This window comes from Malurus melanocephalus, unplaced genomic scaffold (genome assembly GCF_030028575.1).
Source record: "Malurus melanocephalus ecotype Western Australia unplaced genomic scaffold, MMel_1.1 scaffold_261, whole genome shotgun sequence".
Classification (NCBI taxonomy): domain Eukaryota; kingdom Metazoa; phylum Chordata; class Aves; order Passeriformes; family Maluridae; genus Malurus; species Malurus melanocephalus.
The window spans coordinates 555,062-580,439 of NW_026623493.1; the positions used below are offsets into that span (position 1 = coordinate 555,062).

A 25,378-nucleotide genomic window follows, 5' to 3' on the forward strand; every position below is an offset into this window, starting at 1 on the left:
TTTTTTTTTTTTTTTTTTACTAAAATGTCTGCGTATAAAATTGGCTGGAGGGAATAGGCATGGTATGTGTTTTGTCATCTAAATTTTACTTTCATGGATAAATGACTAAAGAATGGGCTGTACAAAGCACCAGTCAATATATGCAATAAGGGAAATGTGTAAAAGAGTTCAGAAGTGTGAGATACAGGACATGAGAGTCTTACTTCTTATGATGGAGCTTTTGCTTTCTAGCCTAYATTTCTATGCTCAACAGTTAAAATATTGCTTCTCTTCTTTTTGTAAAAGGCAATCCTTAAARATTTGACCAGCTCCAACAAGGAAGACATCAATCAGATCTCATTTGGTAAATGTTTGGCTCATTGTTAATCTTTGGTATATGTCTGTGAGGAAGGGCTGGGAAGGAGTGTTTTATCCATTCTCTTATGTACGGTGCTCTGTACATGCTCTTGTATTATGGTCATCTCTCTAACATCATATAAGTGTCATTCCATTTTATGACAGAGCAASCAAAAATGCACTGTGGGCATAGAACAAAAGATGCCAAGGCTTTTAGTGTTCTTAGCTCTTTTTAAAATCTGTTCTTTCTTCATAAAGAAGTCTTAAAGAGCCTATAAGAGAACCTATCTCTTGTGGTGGTGAACTCTGGCTCTTCTGTGGAGTGCCCTTTTAGGACAGAAGSCTTTTTGCAATTGATTATGGGCTGCATATTGGATATGTACATTASTATGCTGGAAAAATAAAAGCCTGTTTTGATATTGGTTTGAAATTTTTTGAAAAATGATTGTAATTAGCACAAAACAAAAGTGGCTTGGTGGCAAATACTACTGCTGAAAGATACAGATGCACCCTTTTATGGGAAGTAACCAAGAATTTGTGAGCTCTCCTGAGAATTCAATAAGCAATACACAGTAGCTGGCTAGAATCAGCTAATTAATGGGTTTATTCTATGCTGWTTTTTTACTGCTGAGTTTGTAAGAGAATAATGGAAGGCTCTTTCTCAAATTAAATGCTCTGTGTCTCACTCACTTAAGTTTACCTGTTATTCATGGTTCTCTTTCTTAAACCAAGAGGATGGCCGTCCCTGGGCTTCTCCACTGCAACACATAGAGAGTCTGTCACCTCTGTGCCTTTCCTGTTTTGGGGACACCAGCAGGATAGAGGTGGTGAGTAAAGACTAAAAGTGGTCTTGCTGTTTAAGAAGGCTTCCTGAACATGCAAGATTTTCTTTCTAGTAAGTAGAGAGTTATCTCGTAATTGCTGTTCTGTTTTGCTCAAAATGTTTGAGGTTATTCCTATCAAGAGTCATAGTGATTCTGTACCTGGAAACACCACAAAAGTGTGGCCATGCATAATTCTTACCTAATTGTGTTTCTAGGCTATATCTCATTATGATTAATTAGCATGCTTTTTAGACAAGAAGGAAAATGTTTTTTTTAATAATACAGTAAGCAAACTACCAACATACCAATGTTTAGTGAACTGTTATACCAACATTTAGTGAACTGTCAGTGGTGGTGGTGGTTTTCAGATTTAAGAATTATCACATTAAGAAATCGTATTCAGATGCAATCCTTTTATTCCTATCTTGCTTCATAAAGCTGGACTMATGTTTATATGGTTTTCAGTCTTCAAGCCAAGGCAGCCATCCAGTTGTTCTCATTCAAACTGAAAGATTTCCTTGTAAGTCCATTGCAGTATTTGCTTATTCTAGGCTATTTCAATATCATTGTTAAGCAAGCAAGAGAGCATCTCTTCCTCCAGCTGGTTGTATCCAGGCTTGGCCTGGCTGCAAGGAGCAGAGATTGGAGTATCCAGGAGTCCCAAAGTTTCTGCAGTGCAGTGTTTAGCACCTCACCTAGGGCAGGGCTCGGTTACAGTTTGTGGTAGATCCCTGTYCAAGAAGAGAGCAAGAATTGTACGAGCTCTTCCTCTTTCATGGCTTCCTGAGTGCATTCCTACCTCTCTGATTTCTGCTTCCCCAGCTCCTGACGCCTTGTATATATCTGTATCCCAGCTGAGACTCATTGGCAGAAAAATGCAATCTGAGCTTGCCTTTCAGCTTTCCACATAGTTCCCAGGGGCCTATATGCCTTGCAGGCAAAAAACCTTTTGTGCTTATTGCCAATACAGATATTTTCATCCTGTTTATGGATACATCAACACTGAAAGTGCTGAGACACACAAGCTGGTGCAGCATGAGAAAGTCTGGAACAAAGAATGGTGGGAAGCACAGCGGATGTATCCATGCTTGCTTTCTAGAACRCTGCTTAGTCTAAGGAACAGCATGTGTGCAAACACAGTCAAATGGCCTCTAGATCTGAGCCCTCATCTCTGCACATCATCACACAGACTAACCATTCAATCTACATCCTGGAGTCAGACTTTTGAGTCCTTGATGAGGGAAAATTCTCATTGGAGTCTGGCAGAAGGAACATATMATTTTGTTCAAAAACACTGAATATGCAGTAGCAGCTGTGAGTTGTCAAATCCAGCATAGGATTATACCSCACATCATATGCTTCAGCACTTTATACAGACTATGTTTAAATTAATTTTTAATTAGCTCATTATACAGATAGAAGATCTGCTCATCTCAAGTTTTATAACCACAACTTTGCCTGCAGGTCTCTCTATCAGACAGTTGCATGATGGCAGCACCCAACTTCAGCTGGAAGTGCTCAMACCCTGCAGCAACGAGACTAATATTAAAAACCCTGATAGTATCAGGCACCACACTCCATTATATCACGACTGCATTTCCATCTTCATGCCCAGTCTTCTTATACATTATAAAGAGCTTGTGGAGGGCAGGGGCTCATGACAGCTGGAAAACCTACATGCCACAGAGAGCCAAAGATATCTGACTGTGCATAATGGTGCTGCCCATAATCTTGGCATGGGTTTTGATGATTAACTGCAAGGTAAGCCCACCCAAAGTGATTCATATGAATTGTTGGTCTGGAAATCTCAAACCACAGACCTCCCTCTTCTGGCTGGTGAAGATTTTCTAGACACACATGCCTGATGAAATATGATGGTACCAGTTGCCTGTAATAGTATTACTTTGGATATACCTTCTCTCCTCTTTTCCAAATCTGTTCCCTATTGTGAGATACACTGCAGATGTGTGTAGCTTGAAACATGAATAGAAGTGATAGAGAAAGTACTAATTTTACAGATCTGGAATTAGGATACCTCTAAAGCTAYTTGTTTAGGTTTGTACAGGAAGTGTGTTGCACAATGAGGAACAGGCCACAGATCATGTAAGGTCCAAGTATTGTGCTTAACCAGAGATCATCCTAACCTCCCTGGTATCTGCATGTTAACAGTATTTCCGTTAAATGTTTTTAGTCACATTGACATATTTTCCTTGGAGCTTCCAAACTCCATCAGTGTAACAAGCTGATAACTGACCACGTTATAATGAGATTATTCAGAAAATTTATTTTGTCTTCTTGTTTCTTCCTTCCATTTGCTAGCATAAATTCCCTCAGAAAAGTAATTTCCATRAGATCAGGAGCTGGACATTTTATTTGTTTCAGTACAATTTTTTTAAGGATAGCTRCACTGCAGGAGACTGGCTTCACACTCATCAGACAGAAGCAAAGGCTGTCAGCTTGACACAAACTGTAAACTTGACTCAAAAATTCTTGTGAAAGTGTATGATTTGTTCTTTATGCTACAGCAAATCTTGATGGAAGGATATTCATTCTCAATTTGGTTTCTATGAAATCCTGTTCTTGGCCCATGTGGAACCATACTACACTTCAGTGACAAGAAGTGATCCAGCTGCACAGACTCCTTAAGCTATTGTCCAGCCATTCACACCCCTGGAATTTCATAATAAATGAAATCAACTGAATGCATGGGGGGGTTAGACAATGAACAGACCTGAATGAGTGGTGAAACCAGTGACTCATCTCAGTCTCTAATTTCATTCCTGTGCAGATTGTTTATCTAGGAAGAACARGGCAGGGAATGTGTGAGGATATATGTGCTGTTTATTTAGAGTTGTAGTAGAAAGTTAAATCCTAAGCAGAAGCTCTGCTCCAAAGCAGAGACAGAGAGCAACTGATTTGCTATAGGGCTATAATGAATTTATTTATTTTAATGACATTTCTTGTCTTTTATCTGTAACAAAAGATGATAGTGACTTTCTTCAAAGTCCATCTGTTTGAGATCCTTCATTGTTATTGATTTCCATTCAACTCCTTCCAGCTTCTCTATGAGTTAATGGCATTCAAGGGCCAAAGCTTGGTGATATATTTGCTGTGGTTTTATCAGTGCTTACAAAGCCTCTCACTTCTCTTGTTCCTGATTGTGGTGAGCTCRAGGATGGAAAACTAAGCATCACTGAAGAATTTCAATATCCTATTTCACTGCAAACTCACATTAAATTTGCTATTCTCTTTGAAGTCAGCAGAAAAGCCCTGACTGACATCAACTGAGTATCTGGTTCTGTGTTTCTGACAACATTACTGCTTGTCTGGTGTAGCAGTCCCTGTGGCCGCTGAGAGTGAAAAGTAGCTGAGGCAGTTTCTCAGAGGCTGGGAATACTGAAAACCCAGATAATTCACCCTCTAACTAACCTGGCATCCCCTTTGCCTGTTCTTTTCAACTTGTGCTGTTAGTGTCACTGTCACTGTGTCATGGGTCTGTACTGAAYTGTCAGTAAGGATACAAGCGAGGGTGTGGAGGGCAGTGTTGGGCATGAAACAAGGAGTAAGCAAGCATTTTGCTTGCCCAAGAGTGGGAGTGTTTTCAATGAGCCTGGCTATTTCTCTGAATATAGATGTTGCAGAGGATTTTCTGTAAGAGACAGGAATCCTGCCTCCAAAAATAACTTGTGCCTGATCTTTCAAAACCCTTCGTAATGTACCTTGCCAGTTATATGTTGCTGAGCAGGAAGGTTGAGAGGATTATTTCAGCTGTGGCAATCAGTTTACACCTTGAACCACRAGATCGGATTACTTTTGGTATTTAATTTTGAAATGTTTCCCCCAGATGTATGGTACCTTTGCATGGTTCCCTGATGAATTTAATTTTGTTATTTCCTGCTTTTATTTCTAAGTTTTTTCAGGTCCTCTGTGTTATTTCTCTGTCTTTGCYTATGTTTGCAACACTTCCTAATTTAGCATATTCTGCAAATTTAATTGCTGTATCAACTTTTTATATCACCTGATTAGTGGTTTTTAAATATTATTGAATATCACTTGAGTTTAAAATAGTCTCTGCAAATTTCCCAAGGGGCGGTTCTCTCAAATCATTTGTGCATGGTTAGTGTATATGACACAGTGGATGTGCATAAGACCACTCAACAGAAATTGCTGACATCAATTAATGTTTTCTTTGCTCTGAAAGATTTAGTCTATAGACATCTCTRAGGTGTGAAATGGGATAAATAGGGCCATGGTTCTGCAATAGTTCATGTGAGTTTTCTACAGGAAGCATCTAGCAAAAGTGAATTTTAAAGCAGTCACAAACACACTTCATGTCGTAGGTGAAAAAGAAGGGATAGAATACAATAGGGAAAGAAGACTCATAGTCCAAGCAAATCTCATAGTTCTTTTAAGGATCAGGAATAGTGAAAGTGGTGGTAAGGAAGAGGTTCAAGGGCAGTCCTTTGTAGTGCTCTAAAATGATATTTGAATTTGATTTATAAGTGGTAACTAAGGAGCTGAAAAATAAAARCATGAAAAGAGAAAAAATACATGAGATGGCCATTTCAAAGAAAATGGAGTAAGAAAGCTGTGAGACCAAAAAAAAAGAGAGATATGTTGATGTAGCTGCGGCAGCAGATGACTAATGTATGAACTCTGAGCAGTAGAATAAAGAAAAGGCTGAATTTTTAATTTTTTTAGATCCAGTTTTATGCTAGCATCTAAACAAATGTAGTTGAATATTTCAGGTTACTTTCCATTAAATCATTTACTAACGTCTATCATATATAGTTTTGGGTTTGTTTTTTTTTTTTTTTTTTAATTTAGCTATATGGCAGTTTAGTAAGAGTTTAACAAGTTCCTTATGCAACCTCTTTGTTCGTGCTTCATGCAACCTCATAGATGTTGGAGATTATTTTTTCCTGTGCCTGCTTGATTTCRGTGTAGATTCTTTACTGGGCTGGCACATTTCTTTGAATTGCTTGCTCTTCTTTGCCTTCTTTACCTTTGGTGGTTTCCTATATTTTTAATTAAGGAGAAAGAACATGGTATACTTTGTTCACTATGTTTCTTTTTACACAAGTCATCTCTTACATTTGAAGAGGAATTTTTTTATTTAGTGATTTTTTATAGTGTTATTTAATAGCTAAATCTTCACTATGGTGGATTGTATTTTTCAGTTAYATTTATATATTACTTTATATTTTAGATACTTTATTTAGCCTAATTGTGAAGCAGGTGCTAGGTGCTGCACAAAAGCAAAGAGAAAGTGTGGGCTTTGTCCCAGTGAATTTGCAGTTTATTGTCTGTTGTGCTGTTCCCATGTTTGTAACTGATAGCATTATATTTTAAGCATTGTTAGTGTTAAAAARCATAGTCTTCACCACACTGGAGATTTTAATGAATAGGCTTTGGCAGAATGAAACTGGAGAGGTTAGTTGGGTTTCCTGATTGTGTTTTTTTAGAGCAAAACCTAGTTAACAAGACCACAGAAAAGTGATGGTCAGATAGTATTTAAACCAGAAATGATGCTGTTTTTACAAGAGCTTGTCATAACGCCCAAAGCTTTTCATGAGGGATATGCAGGATTTCCATATTCAAACGTCAGGAATCTAGCCTGCATGTGTGAGCTAGGTCCAGGCTCCTCATATACTGAATTAAGAGGGGTAGGTACCCACTTTTTCATTGTCCTCTGGAAGTTCCCCTTCCTCATAAACCCTCCTAGCCAAGAGACCTCTAGGAAGAGGGCATTGCTGTCCCATTGTGCAGCCTCACTGCTGTCTGCAAGCAGGGGTCTGCACAGGCAGAGTTTCAGCAGTGAACATTTATGTGGGGCTTTTTTTTGAGTTATATCACTAAATCCAGTACAGATGTCCACATCTGAAACCACAGCTATGCACAGGAATCAKTGTTATTGTGAGGGGGCAGTGGGCAGAGGAGATCAGCTGGTCTTTTATACAGAAGAGAGTCTGCATTGAAGGGGGTCAGATCAGGAGCTTGACTGTAAATGAAAGCCCTGCCCTCACTAGGCTGCACTCCAGTGGGGAAAAAAGAAAAGGATCAGTGCAGTTCTCTGGTAACCTCACTTATTAGGCAATTTTAATAGAGCTGTAATAAGCTCCCTTCAAGCCAGAACTTGGGGAAGGCCTTAGAAATGCTCGGCTGCCATGTGGCTTGTAACAAATATCACAAAGTATTGATTTATTCCATAATGACTCCCTGCCATGTGTTATGTAAATAACAACGTTTGATAGAGTGTGTGGTTCTCTGTGCTGTAATTCAGAGGTCTTGGGAAGGTCTTGAGTCAAAAGATGAAAGGCCAACTGTCTCCAGTTGTCCTCGGGATGTGTGCATGACACTGCAGCTGCACACATACGCACCAAGCCCTTCCCTTTTGAGTGCATTTAATAATTATGATTTTAATGTTCTATCTGGTTCTGATCTGGCTGGGTATAATCTTCTAATTACATAGCTTTGAGTTTTCTCAAATTGTCTCTAACACTGTTAGTAATTCTCTACCAGTAAAACTACATTCACAGTGCTTTCATTGTATGTGCTTATATCTCTACAGATTTAARCTAGAAAAAATCCATGCAGTTTGAAAACACCGCTAATTGTACTTCAGCTTGTAGGTTGCAGAGCAGCTTCATTCTGTTTTCCCACAGCCAAGAGAAGGCCTCAAGGCCAAAATGTCACCTCAGATTTCTTTTGATCTCAACTTATATTTTATTAACCCTTTTAACTTCACTGAGGGTGTGCAAGGAAACATGTATATTCCCTTTCAAATAAACCCAGCATTGTCCTTACATCTTGCGTGCAAATGTATGGACAGTTTTTCGTACAAAGAATTATTTAGATGTAATCTATATGCCTTGTGAGTTGYAGATAAGAAGGGGTGGGCAGCATTTATTCAGCAATGTTTATGATTTATTTCCCTTTTATTTTCTCTCTTTAACTCCATCCAAAATATTTCTGAGAGTCTTAGTGAAATATAATACTAGAAGCCTTTAATGGCACCTTTTCATCTCACAATTGCAGAGTGCTTTTCAGGGCTTAATTAAATTTTACAGCATGCCTTTCAGGTGAATGTAATTTGAATGCATCCATTCCTGTTTGTGAGGAAACTGAGGCAGGGAGTGGTGATTAGCTCGAGGCTGTGAGCCAAATAAAATGTCAGAGTAAGAATTATGGCCCAAGAGATTTGATTAGGAGATTTGATAATTTCGGCAAAATTTGGTTCTTAAAAATTTCATCAAACAGACAACACAAATGATGGCTGCCTGAATGGTGGAGGAGGCAAATAGCTTCTCCAGGCTGTTCCTTTCCTTAGCCTTTGCGATGACTAGTCCTTTATGCTTCAGTCCAGTGTTGGCCTCACCAGTCTTTGGGCATGCCGGATGCTTGCTCAGCCCTCCAACATGGTCARGACAAAAGCAGTGGGTGGTTACACCCTGCCTCTGCCATCTTCTCAGCAAATGGTTCAAGCCTTTCACCCCTTTCTGCTGTGGGGCCTGTTAGGGTGGGATCTGAATGCACCCATCCACTGCTGCAGCCATGTTCTTCTATGAGGTAAACGCTGTCATGTTAGTTGCAAAAAGCCTGAAGCTGTTTGCCTGGTGGTCAAGGGCGAACTTTTCATCCATCTCCTCACTGGAAAGTATGGAAAGCAGTCTGTCCTCTTCTGGGGGTAAGCAGGAAGAAGGGGAGAAAGCTGCTGAGAGAMAAGTGTTCATTTACTCTGCACATGTATCTTACAAACGTCCTCTATAGATTTCGTCATCAGCAGTTACTACCCAAACATAGCTACTGATGTTGTAGGATAGTTGTAGGAGTGTTGCTCCCCCAGTGTGTTGCTATCTGCAGAGGGGATAGCATTTTCCAGCCTGTCTGACTGGCCTAGAACTCATGTATGCTGCAATTTAAAAAGTGGGGTGTGGCCATTTCTTTGAAGGTATGTGAAAYAAGACTGAAATCAAGCACATGAGAGATCCCACAGATAGAGTAYGGAGGCTGAGAGCACTCTTTCTACCAGCTATCTTTGTAAGAAAAGGTCATCTGGCTGTAAGACAGGCTCAAAACAAACAGTTYAGTATTTTTAATGAGTTAAGGAATCAGTCTTTGGGAAATTCATTCTCTCAGTAGAGAAGCCAAAGATTGAATGATGTCTCTGTGTCACCAGACWCCTATCTGAGAAGAAAGAGAGGATATTCGTAGTCCTCTGCTGCAGCCTCAGCCCTCAGTGAGCAAGTGCTACTACATCTGGGCTTTGCAGAGCCTGAGCAGGACATAGCTACTACAATGTCTGACTCTAGATCCTTCACGTCGAGTGCGCAATGTGTGCACAGTGTGTTTCCAGTGTGCTGTGACAGTCAGTCAGTAGCCACTAAACACTTATAATGAGGTCAAAGAGTTTTTTGTTTCCATTGTTGTCAGCCCAGTGTCTTAAAAGTACTTGCCTGGGAGTGAAATGGCTCCTCACAGTTCTGCAGAGGCTAATCTTCCATTGCTGTATTATGAAAAAGGCACTGCATGGTTTGTCTTCTTATCAGAATAGTATGATCAGAGTACAAAYGAGGTCAGACAATTGCTGAACTGGTCTTGCCGCTTAGTGCTGATCATCTTTCTAATACCTTTCTTTTCTCCTCTGTGCTGACCTCCTTTAATAGAGAAGTCAGCAGCTGTGGTCATGTGCAGGGGACATACTTTGACAGCAACAGGACTCAATGACAGACTCTGGAATATATCATTTCTGAAGCATCATCTGGGTTTATTGCTACCTCTTCTGGAGCTGTATTGAAGGTTGAGGGCCTTGTGTCTTGTTCTTCTTTTCATCTTATTTCCATTACACCAGCATTGCACAGGGATCTTAAGGTATGTGTAGGAAAATGGACCYTGGGGACAAACTTTAATTCAGGGCTAGAAACACAGCTTTCTTTAATTTACAAGTGCTTGGTTRTGTGTAAATCTGTTTCACTACCCAAACTTCACATCAAAGTATTTGAGCTGTGCTGTACTTGATGAGTGCAAGAGTGCATGCTTGTCAGTGCATAAGTGAGGCAGAAATTCCTTTGGGAACAGGGAGACAGAGACCTGAACACACRCACCTTAGAGGATTTGCTGCACATTTGGTAACAGAAAGTTTTGGGGKTTTCACATTATTGATTTTCCTCTAGATGAAAATCTCTGCAACAAATGCCATTTTGAATGTCATTTATGACTGAGGCTGTTTCACAAGGGTGCCTAGGCTCCTTTGAAACTTCTWTGTGGGGTTGAGACTTAGGAGACTCCAGCCCACGAGGATGGAGTGCAGAAAGTGCCCAGAAGCCTAATTTGCCTCTCACAGAGCACAGACCACTCCCATTGACCCCCCTGCTTGAATGCCTCTGCTGTCAGAAGAGAAGTCAGTCATGTRTATCAGGAGGAATTTCTGCTGATCACACACGGAAGAGCAAGAGAAATTCCCTGCGAGTGGAGAGAGTGTCCTCAAGATCAGGATGCATCCCTGCCCTTCAATGAGAATAATTCCAGGGGGGTGTTAAAAGTGTTTAGTTTTCAGGAAGATTAGCTGCACCTTTCATTTGTCCTTTGAAGATTATTTTTGCTCTGTGAAGGGTTTTAAAAAATGGCAAACCAGTACAAGCACAAACAGAAAAAGAAAAAARAAARGAAACACAAGGTTATGGGAAGAAGYTGAGATTCTATCTGTTTTATTGAATGATCCTGGAATACAGTAACAAGGGGACAATCGTGCGCTTAATCATCTCACTCTTACAAGTGGAAATGATGCTTGACAACAGAATGTACTGATATGAATGTAAGAGTTGGGGAAAGGAAAAAAACCTAAGGAACAAAACAAGCATAATATGTAAACAAAATTCTGCTAGGAGTATTTGTAGTGACAGATGCTTTGGTAGATAGGGCAAAAAATATATTCCTTTCTCCTAAAGGGAAATAGGTGGAAGTCCATCAAATAAACTTTGTCCTGGCATATTTTATTTTTGCATAGAGGAAAAGGAAAAGATCGTTTTTGATGTCAGATTATTTTTTCTACTGTTTTTTCCCCTCTCTGCCATACCAGAAAAAAAGATCAGGGAAGATAAGCCAAGCAAAAGAAAAAAAAAAAGGAGGTGGGGAAGGGGGAAAAAAAAAAGGTTACTCTGAGTATCAGAGAGGGGGCTAATTGTCAAGGTTATATCTCCACAGATGATTGATGTGAGGCTGGGTTTTTCTGTCAGCCTGTCACAAAGCAGGAATGTTTAATGTTCTCATTATTGGTTACGCTGTTGTGTATATTTCTCTGTCAGCACTGCGGACCCATCTGAACTGCCAAGGCACTTCAAAGCCCTGCAGGTCATTTATCATCCTCCTGACGCTGCGAATGTTCAGCCTCAGCTGAGTGCCAGGGATTTGTTATGACTTGAGAGCCAGCTGACAGACAGGTCTGCTGCAAAAAGGATTCCTTTTTGTCACACTGCGAAAACATCAATGTTCCTATAATGGCCTACAACTGTCAAAGGGGACTGCCACCTGACAGTTGTGTGGTCTCACTAATTTGCAGCCCGGTGACTTGTTTCCTTGAGTTTAGATTCAGTTACGGTGTCACATGCAAACAGGTCACCATCTGTCGTCCTGTGCCAGGGGGCACATGGTAGGGGGTGGAGAGAGAAAGAGAGAGAGAGAAGGAGGAAAAGATGAAGTGGCAAACTGGGGGTGGGGGAGAGGCAAGAGGAAAATAAAAACGGCCATGCAAATCAGAGCTGCATCTTTATTTCAGATTGCTGTTTCCTGAGTGTTCCTAGCCCACCGCAATGTGAATCTCTGAAAGTTGTGTTGAAAATTGAGGCAGGGAAAGAAAGGACCTTGCAAAGAGCCAGAGCTGGGAGGGGCGGGGGTGGGGGGGAGGGAAAGAGAGGGGGAGAGAGAGAGAGAGAGAGAAATATCAGGGCTTTGTTTCCTTTCCCAGGCCATGACATGATTAATCGTTTTCTTCTGATCTAATTTTGGAACATGAAAAACAGCACATTTGTCTTGAAGAAAAATGATGTGCCGTACTGCGCAGATGGAAATTTCGAGCAATGAAAAAGATTAAAGTGAAATTCCACTCCTTAGACCTAATCATGAGTTGTAGATTATTCTGTCGTTCTAACCAGATGGTAGGCTTGATTCCACAACCCCCTTCTTATATTAATGAATACTAGACTGTTATATTTGACTTAGGTAAGTGAAATGTCTATCAAGCCTAATGGACTGCCAGCCAGCATAACACATGTTGTACCACTGAGGGTCCTTGCTGCATTTTTCATGTTTTATACTAATGTAGAACATTTTGTTTCCTACTGTTTTCCATCATTGTCACTGTTTGCTAAATATTTTCACATGTAGGGGGAAAAAAAAGTAAAAAACTTGTGTCCAGAGCTAATTTCCTCACGTTGGTCACAGCTATAATTCTACAAGTAAAACAGTCACCCGAAGCAATGCATACAAGAACTCAATAGTAACTTGATTAAGTTCCCAGTCAACAAGACTGCACTAGGCTGTATGTTAACAAACCTAATTATAGGCAGCATGGTGATAAATTGTGCAGGGTGCATGTAGCACATCTCTGAGGTCATGTCTAGAAAAGAAGTTTTGCCCCAGGGGACAGGGATGGGGTGTCATTTCTAAATAAAGTAAATGCAGGTTCACTGATGTTTCCCATTGGGCTGCCTTCCGCTTTCTGACAAATGTTTTTCTAGCGAGGGTGTCCCAAGAGATCCTTGCGAGAACGGAAGAGTGGAGGAGGAGAGGAATGAGAGGCTGGGGGATTCTCTTTAACCTTTCCAAGTGCGCAGTCCTGTGACYGCCACGTAGCTTTACCATGCTTGGACTTGTCAGAGCCAGGGGTAATGCTAATCATGTGTTGGGATGGGTGCCACAGCTTGAGCTTAGACACTGTGGTACTTGTTACATGTGCTGAATGTGAGAGTGGGATGGAACCTCTTCCTTGCATGGAAAGCTAAAGGTAAAAATCTCTGGTTTCTCCTGTCAGAAGGACAACAGTTGGGCCTTTGTGCCTGAGTGCCTGCCCCTGGTTCTGTCGGGGAGCATGCTCCCAGGTAGAGGAAGCGTGCGTGCACAGTGCTAATTTTAGACATTGAAAGAATCAACAGGATGCACGGATTGAGTTACTCTCTGCCTAGGAGAGAACAAGTCCAGAAACTTGAGTAAGCAGTCAAGAGTTGTCCAAATCTGGATTTACTGAAGTATGACAGATACAGTAAAGTTATAAAAGTTCATGTAGGCTGAGCAAAGGAAAGCAAAGCACCAAAGTACACCTCCTAACTGAGAAACTAGGAAATTTACACTTGCATCTACGTATCTTTTTGATAAAGGAATGAATTTAAAGCTGACATCATCACTTTAGTGAGTCTATTTTAAAACAGTTTCTTCAGGATCCTGAACATTGGCAGACATACCTTACCCAGTGAAGTTACCATTGATTTTAAGTGCTGAATAAGTACTCTTAGACTGTGTCATAGCATAAGCTCTGAAAAGCCCTCCAGTGTGAGTACCCTGCACTCGGGACACTCATTGTTGATGATTTTCCCTTTTTCTCRCATACATAGCATGTTTTTAAAGAATGAATTAAGGAAGGCCTAARYAGAATATTCATTGTATCTTGCCCACACTAAAAGAAAATAAACTRGAAGTCTGAAAGTAGTATGTCTCAAAACACTTCATAATTAATTTTGATTWTTTTTTTWAATTTGGCTCTATCAGAGAACATAAGCTAAAATACCAATATGCTTTCACCACATTTCTTTTATGGTTGGATTTAGATTTGGTCTTAGCCCCCCTAAAGCTCACTCTCAGGGGATTAAAATTTTTCATTTACGAGAATTCCTATGCAAAATTTTGCATGGCAGATTTTTTTTCAATTAATTTAAAACAAAACTCTGTTTATTCCTCTATACTGCTGTCAGTAAATGCAGGGTAAGTTACCCCTTTAAAATGATCTGTACAGATTACCAGACTGTGTAGTTCATAACCTCTGGGGAAAACTGGCTTTTTGCAGTGCTGCTTCTCTTCTGTGCAGGGCATGTGGAGCTGACTTGGCAGTGAAGGGAAAGTAATTTGTTCCTGACAAGGGCCAGTTGCAGACTATTTCTTCACTGGAAGAAAGTGACAATCAAGCAGGAAATTGTGACTGCAGYTCCTTATTTGAACTGATCCTTCTTAGGAGCTGGTAGACGTATCTTAACTTAGCCTTTAGCTTGTTTTCCTCAGTCTCACAGCTTTGCTTTCCGTGAAATGTCAAGGACCTCCAATTCCTGCAGTGTTTACAGTTTGGCCTGTGGAATTTGTGGCCTGCTCAGAGGGTTGCAGATTTACAATTATATTGTGAAGGTAACACAGGAAAGGCAGGCAYTGCTGTTCCTGGTACATTTCCCAGAAATGGCTGCAGTTTGGGAAAAGGACTTGGAGCTGCTGAGGAAGRCAGCAGCACATCTGGAAGGGAGAGTAAACTGTCTGTTGCTGTTGAATCCTTACTAAGCCAACTTGTTTCTATGTGCCAGGACAGATGGATGGATGGAAGGCTATGTTATAGCTATAGGTAAGCCTCAGAAAGCATTTGTCTTCCCGGAAGAGTGTATTACAGCCTTTCTGTTCTGCAGTGGGTTATCACCCTGCTGTAGCTTTGATCRATGGCAAGTGATGGCAGCAGGAAATAAAGGCCCTCTCCTTGTGCTCAGTAACACTGCCGAGGGGACAGGACCCTGACTTCACAGAACATCTCTATAGGCTTGGAAACAGGTTACCTGCAGCAAGGTCAGCAAGATGATGGCCAGTGTCTGTGTGTCCAAACTCTGCATAAGTGCTCAGAGCAGGGCTGCTTGTACCCATGGATCAATGGGTTTGCCCATAGAGGGCTGACAGCTCTGAAATGACCTAATGTCAGCTTTCTGCAAACACAAATCCATGGCTCTTAGCATTTCTTATGGGACATCACTTCCTTGTGTGGCAGACGCTGTTCTAATATTCTAGGCCAACCAAAGATGGATTTACTCACTACCTCCACATCCCCTRCCCTTCATTGCGTGTTGCCTGCTTTACTTCAGAGAAAATGACTCTATTCATCTTTCTGACATGAGGCTCAGATCATCAGCTGCCAAAGCCATTCCCCCCGGGATGAAGTGTCTCCCTCTGGTGGGCCTGGGGGCGAGGGAGAAAGGAACAAGCTCTTCCCCATCTGAGCTGCAAAGCCATCACTTAGAATAGTTGTCATGTGTGAGGTGACAAGTCTTTTTTTTTCCCCCCTACTGTTTATTTCCATTTTACGCATATTCCCAGCTTCCCGTTCTCCTTGCACTCTTTTTGCATTTGTACCCTGTAACTTTCAGCAGTTTGTTTCTTTTCTTTCAGATGTGCTCAAGACACAGCAGAAGTTGATACAATCTAATACAAACTTCCCTGTTTGCTCTATCATAAAATATAGTGCCTGGTGTGTTCATTCCCTGCTGTCATCAAGTGCCAGCTCCAGCAGGACTTAGTACCCCGGGTTCTTCCTGCTGTCATTTTCACTTCTCYCCAAGGACTAAACATTTAAAACCCAAGAAAGGCTAACTGAGATCCTAAGTAACACTTGAACCACACTGATCTTGGGTAAACAATTCCCAGAGTGTTACCATTCCYGATGTTGAAAGAGCAGATCAGTGAAAGATAAGAATGTGCATACACATTTTCAATAATCAGGCAGCCAACTAGTTTCTAAATATTGAAAGATTCCCTTAGAAGACATTAATTCTATTTATGTTTAAAATGACACACAGTCTAAGGAGCCTAGCATTTGCTCATTTAAGACTTTTACCCATTTTTTAATAGGAGTTAATGGTTTAAGGTTCAATTTAGAGAAAGGAATAAAAAGAATTAAACCTGTGTACTTTTTTTTTTAGTCTATTTCTTATTTAAGTATTTATATATTTAAGCTTTTCTTCATTAAGCTGCTTTTTTTCAGTCTACACTGAAAGTAAGGGCAAAGTAAGAGGAGCAACCACCCATCACACTATGAGCAGAACTTTTTTTGGCCCAACACATGCCTACGAGGGAAGGTTATATCAGGTGCTGAAAAAACACCTGATCTTTTGTTGGTCAGATGCCAGCCTTTCAGCATAAGAGTGAGTATATATTTTTATTAAAAGGTGAAGCAGCAACATTTCTTGCTTAAACAGGKCTTTAGACTCCCATCTCCTTCCAAAGTATAGGTTGGGTTGTAYGAGGCCCTAACTGGCCTTAAGAGCTCTGGTGAGGCTCATCAGAGACCCCATCCCACAGCCCCTGCCTCCAGGTCCAGGCTGACTCAGCCTTGGGCAGTGAGCTGTGTTCCAGTGCCAAGCATCCATTGCTCTGGCTTGCTGACTGCCTTTCTGGGGTGGACTCCACACCTGCCCTGCAAGGTAACTCTATCTCCTGTCCTGTATCCTGGGTGTACCTTAGAGCTGCATCACAAACCYGTTTTCAGCCTCCTCTCTTGATTGTGCTTCCTGGGAGGATGCTGCCATTGACTCTGTATCTCACCAAGCCTGGGACCATCAGTGGACCCCATTACAGCCACCAGCCTGGTCCTGTTCATGCAGTGTGGGGCTTCACTCAAGTTATGCTCATTTTCCAGCARCTTCTCTCCTCAGAGAAGCCCTGTTTTTTCTGCTCCCTGATGAGTGGCCCCATTTAGAATTCATGTGTGCAGTGCAGCAGGAGAGCTCCCAGGCAGCCTGCCTTTAGTCAAGGTCTGGCCTTTTCATGACCCTGCTCCATGTCCCTTGCTCACAAAAAGCAGGATCTGCTTGAACATCTCACTGCTACACATGGTACCATGAGCAGTGAGTTTTCAAGGGGCTGGAGAAGAAGTCTGTTCCTGATTCTACTTGGTTTTGCTACTGTAAAGCACAGACTGCTTCAATGTGGAATCTTTCGGTTTTCAGCAGAAACAGAACTCTTTAACTTGCTGTGTGACTTTATGCAGATTCAAAACGGCTTCCTGTCCCCATTTGTTAGTGGAAAGGATAGAGTTTCTCTGGTGCGGTGCCAAATCTATATAGAATTTGAAATGTTCTTTTGGATGAGATGCTGTATTCTGTAATGCTCAAGGAGAGCACAATATCTTCGGGGATATATAAAAATACAGTAGAGTATAAGGAAAAACCCCACAGGATTTTTACATGAAACAGTTGAACATCTAGCCTGCATCCCACTTTCTGTTGTTTTCTAGGAGAATACACTCACAGTAAATTCATACCAAATTTCTCATAAAATCTGATGGAGGAGTACTTGAAGAAAGGCTTCAGCATTACTGCTGACTAGCTAACATAAGCTGACAATGGCAGATGACTGTGGGGAAATACTTGTGTTTCCTTAGTCCTGCTTCTTCCTCTTTGTGGCATGTTGGATCTGAGAGCACCTATTAGCCAATGGTTTTACCACATRGCTAAAATTAATCTCCAGATTGATATAAAATTAATTGCAGAATTCTATTTTTTTGGACAATAGTAGACACTGAAAATGAGGAAATCTTCCCTACCTCTATCCTGTGACATGAGTGTTTATAAACTCTAATCCAGGTTGGTATCAGGGCAAGGAAATACAGGTCAAAACTGTGATTTATGTGATCAACTATAGAATTTAAATTCTAAATTMTTATTAATCTAAATGTGAATTTGTTAGCTAAATCCCCATATCCTTTCAAATATATGCCAGTATTCTACTACTCATTTTGTCATGTTTGAATATAGCAACAGATTTTGTAAAATTAATTTCATAAATTAACAAAATCCCACATGGATATTACTAAAAACTTAGAAGATAAATTGATTAGATTTCCTGTGGTGGAATTACATTATCAAACAAAACACAGGTTTTGAAATGCAACACCCCAAAAGAAGTGCAGTTGGCTGAAARCTCCCATAATGAGAAATCCATGAGCCTAAATATTTGGTGTTCCTGATTTGCKCACTTCCTCAGGTTAATGTTTCTTCAACATGTTTCCAGTTCTTTTTTTTTTCAGATGAATTGGTTGTTGTACTTTCAAAGGTGATGATTTGCAAATGATGATTTCCAGCCTACTGTATTCTGTGTATGGCAGAATGTCCATCAAGTTGCCTCTAGGTGACATTAGTAGTGCAATCATTCAAAATGCAGCCTGACAGCATTTCAATCAATTCACTTTTCAACACTAGACATCAAATATACATAGCAAACCCAGCACCTGCTCTGCTTGTAGTGTGACATCAAATAGGTTAGCCTGGGGTCCTAAGACAGACGCTGTCTCTTGAACTGCGACATTAAGAAGTGACTTTGGCAGTGATACTCTTGGAGATTAACACTCCACCAAGCCTGGCTCTCAACCTGCAATACAGTCTAATCCCTTTACTCCTTGTATTTCTCTTTCAGCACAGTCCACAGGAGCTCTGTGTCTGCTAGATGAGTCAGCCATGGAGCCCAGCTCTTAACCTTAGCCTGTGGGGCTTCACATTACCAGCAAAGGTGTGAGCAGAATGGCAGCCTTGCATTTATAAAAACTTAACCCATGTCTGAGCTTCTTGGGGTTAGCTTYCTCCTTTTTGCAACAACTGCATTGCAGTAGCCCCCACCCTGAGGCACCTTGAGGTGGCAAATTTTGCAACTCTTCATGTCTTGGTGGTTGTATCAAGACCTGCCCATTTAAAAGAGCAGAGGAGGCACTTAGGATAATRTCCAGCTCTTGTCACACTGCTCTTTAGATGAAGAGGCCTGGCTACTAMCATCCCAGGACTTTGTCTTTTGCTTGGAGTCAAGAACATGTCAACTAGGGGTGTCCTTGAAAGTTCTCATTAGACTGCTGTGCTTTGAGCTGAGGTGAGGTCTATTCCTTGACCCACAACAACCTATATYATGTGTACTGAATCTTCTGAGTCAGCTCCATAATTCCCTTTAAATGAGAGGACAAGTAGTTATTGTTGAACRCCCTGGAGATACCTGACAAAACAGGCAGGTAGTGAGTGTGCCCAGGATTTCAAGTTCAGAGAAATAAAAAAGGCATGTCAGCACTTATAAAACTTAGAAGGACAGTGTAAATCCCCTTCCTTTTGTTCCGTTTGCTAATCAGGCTTTGGTGCTGATGGCATAAATCAGGAAGATGAACAGCTGGGAGATGAATCAAATAAAACAGTACTGTAAAGACAATGTCAGCTGGTCATAACAGTAGCATGGGCAAGGGCATGCAGACCACTGTGCAACTCAGGTACAGTTTGGGGCTTCTGAGGTGACCCTAGCAGACAGGAGTGGGGATCCAGGTGTGACAAGCTTAGAAAGAGAGTTTTGATGTGGCCTATTTACCATGTGCCTCACCACCATCCTTCCTAGTGCTATAGTAGATGTGATCTTCTATGCCTACAGGGACAACACCTGGTCTAGTCCTGATTCAATCCCAGGTACTAGGCAGGATGGTGCTGGTCACACAATCACCTCGATCCTAGAGCCAGGGATTGCAGCTTTGCATTTCCTGTACAGGGCAGTATCTCCCTTGCAGTKTGCACAATGAAAAGGTGAGCCTCACCCTTAGCTCTGAGCCCACAGCCAGCAGATTTGTGTCTCCTCACCCTGCAGGAACCACCTGCAATCACATTCCTGGAGCTCCACARAGGGCACAGCCTGCTTATTGCTGCCACTCTTACTGAGAAATGTTCCACATCAGGAATGTGAGTGTAGCAGGAGATGTACATCTCATGTGGCACAAAAGAGGTTAATGTGGGATCCAGTCATCTTCACAGATGAATCAAACAGCTGAGTTGAAAAAGCTGTCATAAATATTTGCATCCCTGGCAAAGTTAATGGAGGAAGAGGAATGCTGTCTTATGAGATGAAGCAGTATATGGACAGACTTCAGAAAGGTGTATGGGGGTGGGAGAGATTATTCAGAGCTACTAACTCAGCATGGAGGGATGATTTTCTKGGTGAGGAGTGACTGAATCACTTCCCAGTGGAAATGTTTGGCTCTGGAGATAGACTGGATGTTGGTAARTCCCAGGTTATGGCAAGGTCCTCTCAGCAGGCCTGCTCATTCTGCTCTTTGAGGCATTCAGCTGGCTGGTGCAGTTTCACCCTGCAGGATGGCAGATGGTAAAAGGGCTCACAAGCCAGACTGAGTGCTTGCTGGGGACACAGATGTGCTCTGAAGATTGCTTTGGTATTTATGTGAAACAACTGCTTTTTATTAAGAAATGTTGAAACTAATAATAAATAATAATAAATTATTCTAGTGTATTAAATTGTTGACATAACACCAACACAAATATTTCTYAGGAAAGTGAATAAACATATAAAGCTACATTACTTTATAAATGAATTCATTAGTATTTATTACAGGAAATTGCAATCAATTATTAAGCATTATGATGACTTGCTTGGAGACTGGACTTTTTTTTGCTGTTATTAATAATTTTAATTACCAACTTTAAGTACTGGTTATTTCCCACACACATCCCAGGGCACTATTTTTTATGCAGCATCTAAAATACAGAGTGGTTTTGGTTTTGGTAGCTTTGTAGTACACCATAAATTGCTGAAAATAATTTCCTAGTTGTTAAGTGGAAATAGAAGCTCTGGGTGTTTGTCAATCAGTTATGACCTAGCTTGGGAGAACTGGTTTACATCATGCAATAAGAACTTTATTTCTCCAAAGTTTTATGCATYGTATCCAAAAAGGTCAGGTTTGCCCATGTAACTGATTTTTATATCCTTCATAYCCTCAAACAAGAGTTTGTATGCTCAAAACCTTGCTGCCCTTACACCTYAYTTGTCTAACAAAACATAGYAGAGAAGTTGTGGATGCCCCATCCCTGGAAGTGTTCAAGACCAGGYTGGATAGGGCTCTGAGCAGCCTGATCSGGGGRAGGTGTCCCTGCCCACAGTAGATGATTTGGAACTAGCAGACCTTAAAGGTCACTTTCAACCCATGCCATTGTATGATTATTGTMTCAAGAGTGTCTGTAGATTGTGATAGTCTCACTGTTGGGCCTATAGTTATTTCTGATGCTACCCTAGTTGGCCCTAATAGACTCTTATAGATGTCCAGTAATTAGAATTRTTACACAGTATTCAGTCTATTTTCAGGTATCTTAATTTGTTAAACAGATACATAATCTTAATATATTTTTTTTACTTGTCATCACAGGTCTTCACTTCCTCAGATCTGTTACCAAGTTCTTTTGCCTTGACCCTCCTCCAGCACCTCAACATTCTGATCTCTCAGGTTATTTCCAACTTCTTAGCTACCTGATATGTTGTTGTGCTTGGGACACGTAAACTCTAATATAGATATAAGCATTTTCACTTCTCAATTGCCACAATTACCTTCACACACAGGATCTCAGTAGAAATGAGGATGCCTGGGCAGTGTTACCTCTGGCCCCACCCTACCTTACCCTCTTCTATAGTTACTGTTACTGCAGCATSCCCTGAACTCCAGTTGTCCTTACAGCCTTCCACAGGTCCTCTGCTGATAGGAGCAGTGGCAGCGGGGTGTGGTTGCCATTCCATTCACTGCTCAGCCTGAATGAAGGTGTTAACRAGGACACCTGAATTGATTTGGTGCTGATTTTCAGCTGTTGAACCAATCATCAGACTAAAAGCAGTGAGGTGGATTAGYGAAGTATTCTGTATAATACTGGGGTACAAAGGCATTGTCTGTGCATGGTAGGGATGCTTTATGGTACCTCGTAAAATGCTTTATGCTAGAGCAAAGCATAGTTATTCTAGCTTTACTAGAAGTGGGATTTTAAAATATGTGTAGTTAAATTTTTATACATTCTTAATAACTTCAGTACTACTAAATGAAYAGATTGTGAATAGATTTGCATATCTGGGAAGGGATAAGGCAAGGGAAGGGATGTCATATTTTAGGTCTTTTTGGGTTCCTCATTTTCTTTTCCTTGTATTTTAGACACAGAGAAAGGAATGAATTCCTCACAAAAATTGCTCTATAGACAACTCCTTTTTGTCTTCCCAAGCCCTGGAGAAACAGCAGTGGATTTCCCTGCCTTACTTCACCCGTAGGCTGGTCCTCTTTGTGCATCTCACACATAAGGAGCTCTGTTTGATTGCTTTCCTTCTTTTCAGTTGAGAACATGCAAGGTGAGTGCTTCACAGGGGTGTTTTCCCTCCTTGTTTAGAGTAGTTAGTCATTGAGTAGGTATGACCAGGTCAGCTGCCACAGATCTGCAAGTGGTGATCTGATGTTTGTGTAACAGTAAGTGTGCAATTTTACTAATGGTACCTGAACAATCAGTTTAAGTTGAAGTGTTTTCTAACCAGCAGTATAACAAGTTGCCTGGAATTTGCTATAAAAGACTATATGTGGTAAATRTGTCTTGTCTCAGCAGAATTATAACTTTTTTTTTGTCATTCTGTTAGTCCTGATGAATTTGCAGTAGTATTCTCCCTCTAGCAGGACTTGACTGAGATGGGATCTTTTGCTTTCCATTATAACAATTTAATTTCTTTTTCACGTTGTAACCAGTAACTTGTTGCAAAGCACTTTGATATGCTCTCCTCAGATGGAAGACATTATAGAAGGATTTTATTGCTGTCAAAATGGAGTGAATGCTTAAAAATATAAATAATAATTCAAATTTAGAAATAACTTGGCTTTAGCTGGCTTTATGCTRTTGCTCAATGCAGCACTGCCTGAAAGAATTGGTCGCAATCTGGAACCCTGCTGTGCTAGAAGCTGTATTGACACTGGACAAAAAGGTAGCACTGCTCTGAAGTTCTTTCAGTTTTCCCACAAACACTTATGCAATTAAATTGGAGGCTCTATTTGTTTGCTTGTTTTAGTGCTTGCTCTGGCTTTTTTTCTTTTTTTTTTCATGAATGGTAATGAAAATTTTTATTGAATGCACGCGTTTTAACTGGCTAGAATACACTTAGGCAATAGATGAAGGCTTTTTCCACTGAAGTTAAGGAAAACCCTTCTYTTTACTTCTCCTTTCTGCAATGATTTTTTTGACTATCTTACTTTATGTTCTTTACATGTGCACAAAAAGTATGTAAAGCTGAGTGAGGGCGAATGCCACTGATGAGTGACTAGAAGTATATTTTAAAAGGGCCATGGTCATTCTCAAGCTCTTCTAAGCAACCCTTACCTGACCTTCAAAACCAGAAATACAGAATGCAGCATTTTCAAATAAGGCAAAAAGTTATGGCTGTTKCATTGTTGATAGTGGTGTTGAGTTGATAATTGTTCTGTAACATTGGAGGCAAAATTAGAAGACCAAAGTCAACAGTGATAGAAAGCAACAGAAGCCACAAACCTGACGCTGAGTAAATTTATAGCAGGGAGCTGACACAGAAGACTGAAGCATATTCATGATGCTAGGGTCAATCTCATTCACTTTGTCTTGGCCCAAGCTATCTTTCCACCTGTTGCTTTCTATGCATGTGAATTCCCCCAAACAGTCCTAAGTATGAAACAAATCCATTTTGGGCTGCAAGCAGTATTTCAATCTTGTAGGCTTGGGAATACTCATTCTTCTTATTAATTTTGTGCTTTAGGTGAATTCATACAGATGGTGAGATAGGGCAAGAAGATTTATGTTGAGATTTATTGAGGGAGCCTATTTTTCCCCTCCTGGCTGACATCAATAGGGTTGTGTGGTCTATTCACTCTGTCACAAAGTGCACCCTGAGAAAGTACGGAGAGGGCCCTGATTGCAGTCCTGCCTTCAAACAGGTCACAACTCCATTGTTCTGGAACAATAGAGGTTTTACAAACAAAGTCTGACTAGAAAGATCRTGAGTTATGACACTACAAAGAGCCTTGCTGAAAGCAAAACAAGGCAAAAAAGAAACAGGGTAGGGCATAGAAAAATGCTTATAAACAATAAGTTAAATCCCAGTTCTTGAGCTGGAATATTGATGCTGGAGGAAGTGTGTTACCTTTCAGAATGCTGAGGTTGGTCTGTTAGTGTTYACCCCACACAGTGTATATTCTGTATAATTACAGTAAAAATAAATGCATAGACACACAAGTGCTTAAAAATCTGGTTACTACTGGCTTCAAAGGGATTGCTTGCATGCTTCAAGTTAGGCATAAATTTAGGCTTCCTGTTGAGGACCTGAAAGCGGCTGTGGATGCTGCCCTTTTCCCTGCATTACCTCTTGCAGTCATATCATGGTCCCTTAAGTTACTATTTCCAATGGCCACCTGTTGTCTTTCATCATAAATTTAGCACTACTCCTACAAACTCTCCTGTTGGCAAGGCCRGCTACAGTTACTCATGTGGAAGTATTTTTGCAATACTGGAACTTACTCTTTTGAGGCACAACTGTCTTTTCACTTCACAGCATGCAGTACCTGGTGTAACAGGTGCCCTGTGGGTGTAGAGCAATGCAAGATGGGTGGCACAAGTGAAGGATGCTCTGGGAAACCTGGAGTATGACAGGAAGCCTCTTGAATTCAAGCAGCTCGTGTATTGAGGGAGTTCAAACTTGTATATATTTGAAATTAAAAACAATTCAACTATGATCATTTGGTTAATTTATCTTTGTGCACAGGTATTTACATGGTCCTTTTATCTAGGTATTATTCAGTAAGAGGAAATTATTAGCATTTCAATCCATTCCACCAAAACCAAGAAACTTTCCCTCTTAGTACTAGCCTAGAAACATTACGTTTTTCTCTTCCCTCTTGGAACTGTAGGTRTCTGAAAAAACAAGCTCATATTACCTTATTATATGAGCTGCTAAAGTTTCTAATTTTGGTTGCTATTGCCCAGAGGATGAGTAATCAGTTATTAAGCTAATCAGCCTTATGTTGTAGTGCATCAGTTTGATGAGGTTAGTGTTAAAAATCTGGCATAACTATTTGCAACCTTCCTGTGTTAGTGGAATGTAATGCTTTTCCATGTGAAGATCAATTTAACAAGCAGATTTAATCCAAGACTGGGAGGAGAGAAGGAGGGGGCTCATGGCAGAAAGGATTGAAACTCCCTGTGTACTAGACTTTCACCTCTATAGCTATGGCAAGTGATTATTTCCAAATAAAGGGTTCAGCATGTATTCCAGTAAAGCAGGTGGTCAGAATGTTAGGCAATAACAATTTAGGAACTGCTACTTTTTTGCTCTGTTTTTAAACGCGTCTATAAAGAATATCCGAGAAGGCCATGTGCAAATTTTTAGAAGCATTTTAATGAACTTGCTCTCATTTG

At 40.7% G+C, this 25,378-nt stretch overlaps 1 protein-coding gene and 1 long non-coding RNA gene across 2 annotated transcripts in view; both read left to right on the forward strand.

Moving 5' to 3' along the window:
* LOC130579230 (uncharacterized) overlaps positions 1-343 on the forward strand; it is a 13,588-nt gene extending 13,245 nt beyond the window's left edge. Inside the window, exon 3 of the long non-coding RNA XR_008965964.1 lies at positions 286-343. This is a non-coding gene — a long non-coding RNA (uncharacterized LOC130579230). The remainder of the gene's footprint in view (positions 1-285) is intronic.
* Positions 344-8,741: 8,398 nt separating this feature from the next.
* LRMDA (leucine rich melanocyte differentiation associated) overlaps positions 8,742-25,378 on the forward strand; it is a 448,666-nt gene continuing 432,029 nt past the window's right edge. The window contains exons 1-3 of the mRNA XM_057375873.1: positions 8,742-8,847; positions 19,279-19,340; positions 22,290-22,304. Coding sequence (XP_057231856.1) covers positions 8,742-8,847; positions 19,279-19,340; positions 22,290-22,304 — 183 coding nt within the window. The remainder of the gene's footprint in view (positions 8,848-19,278; positions 19,341-22,289; positions 22,305-25,378) is intronic.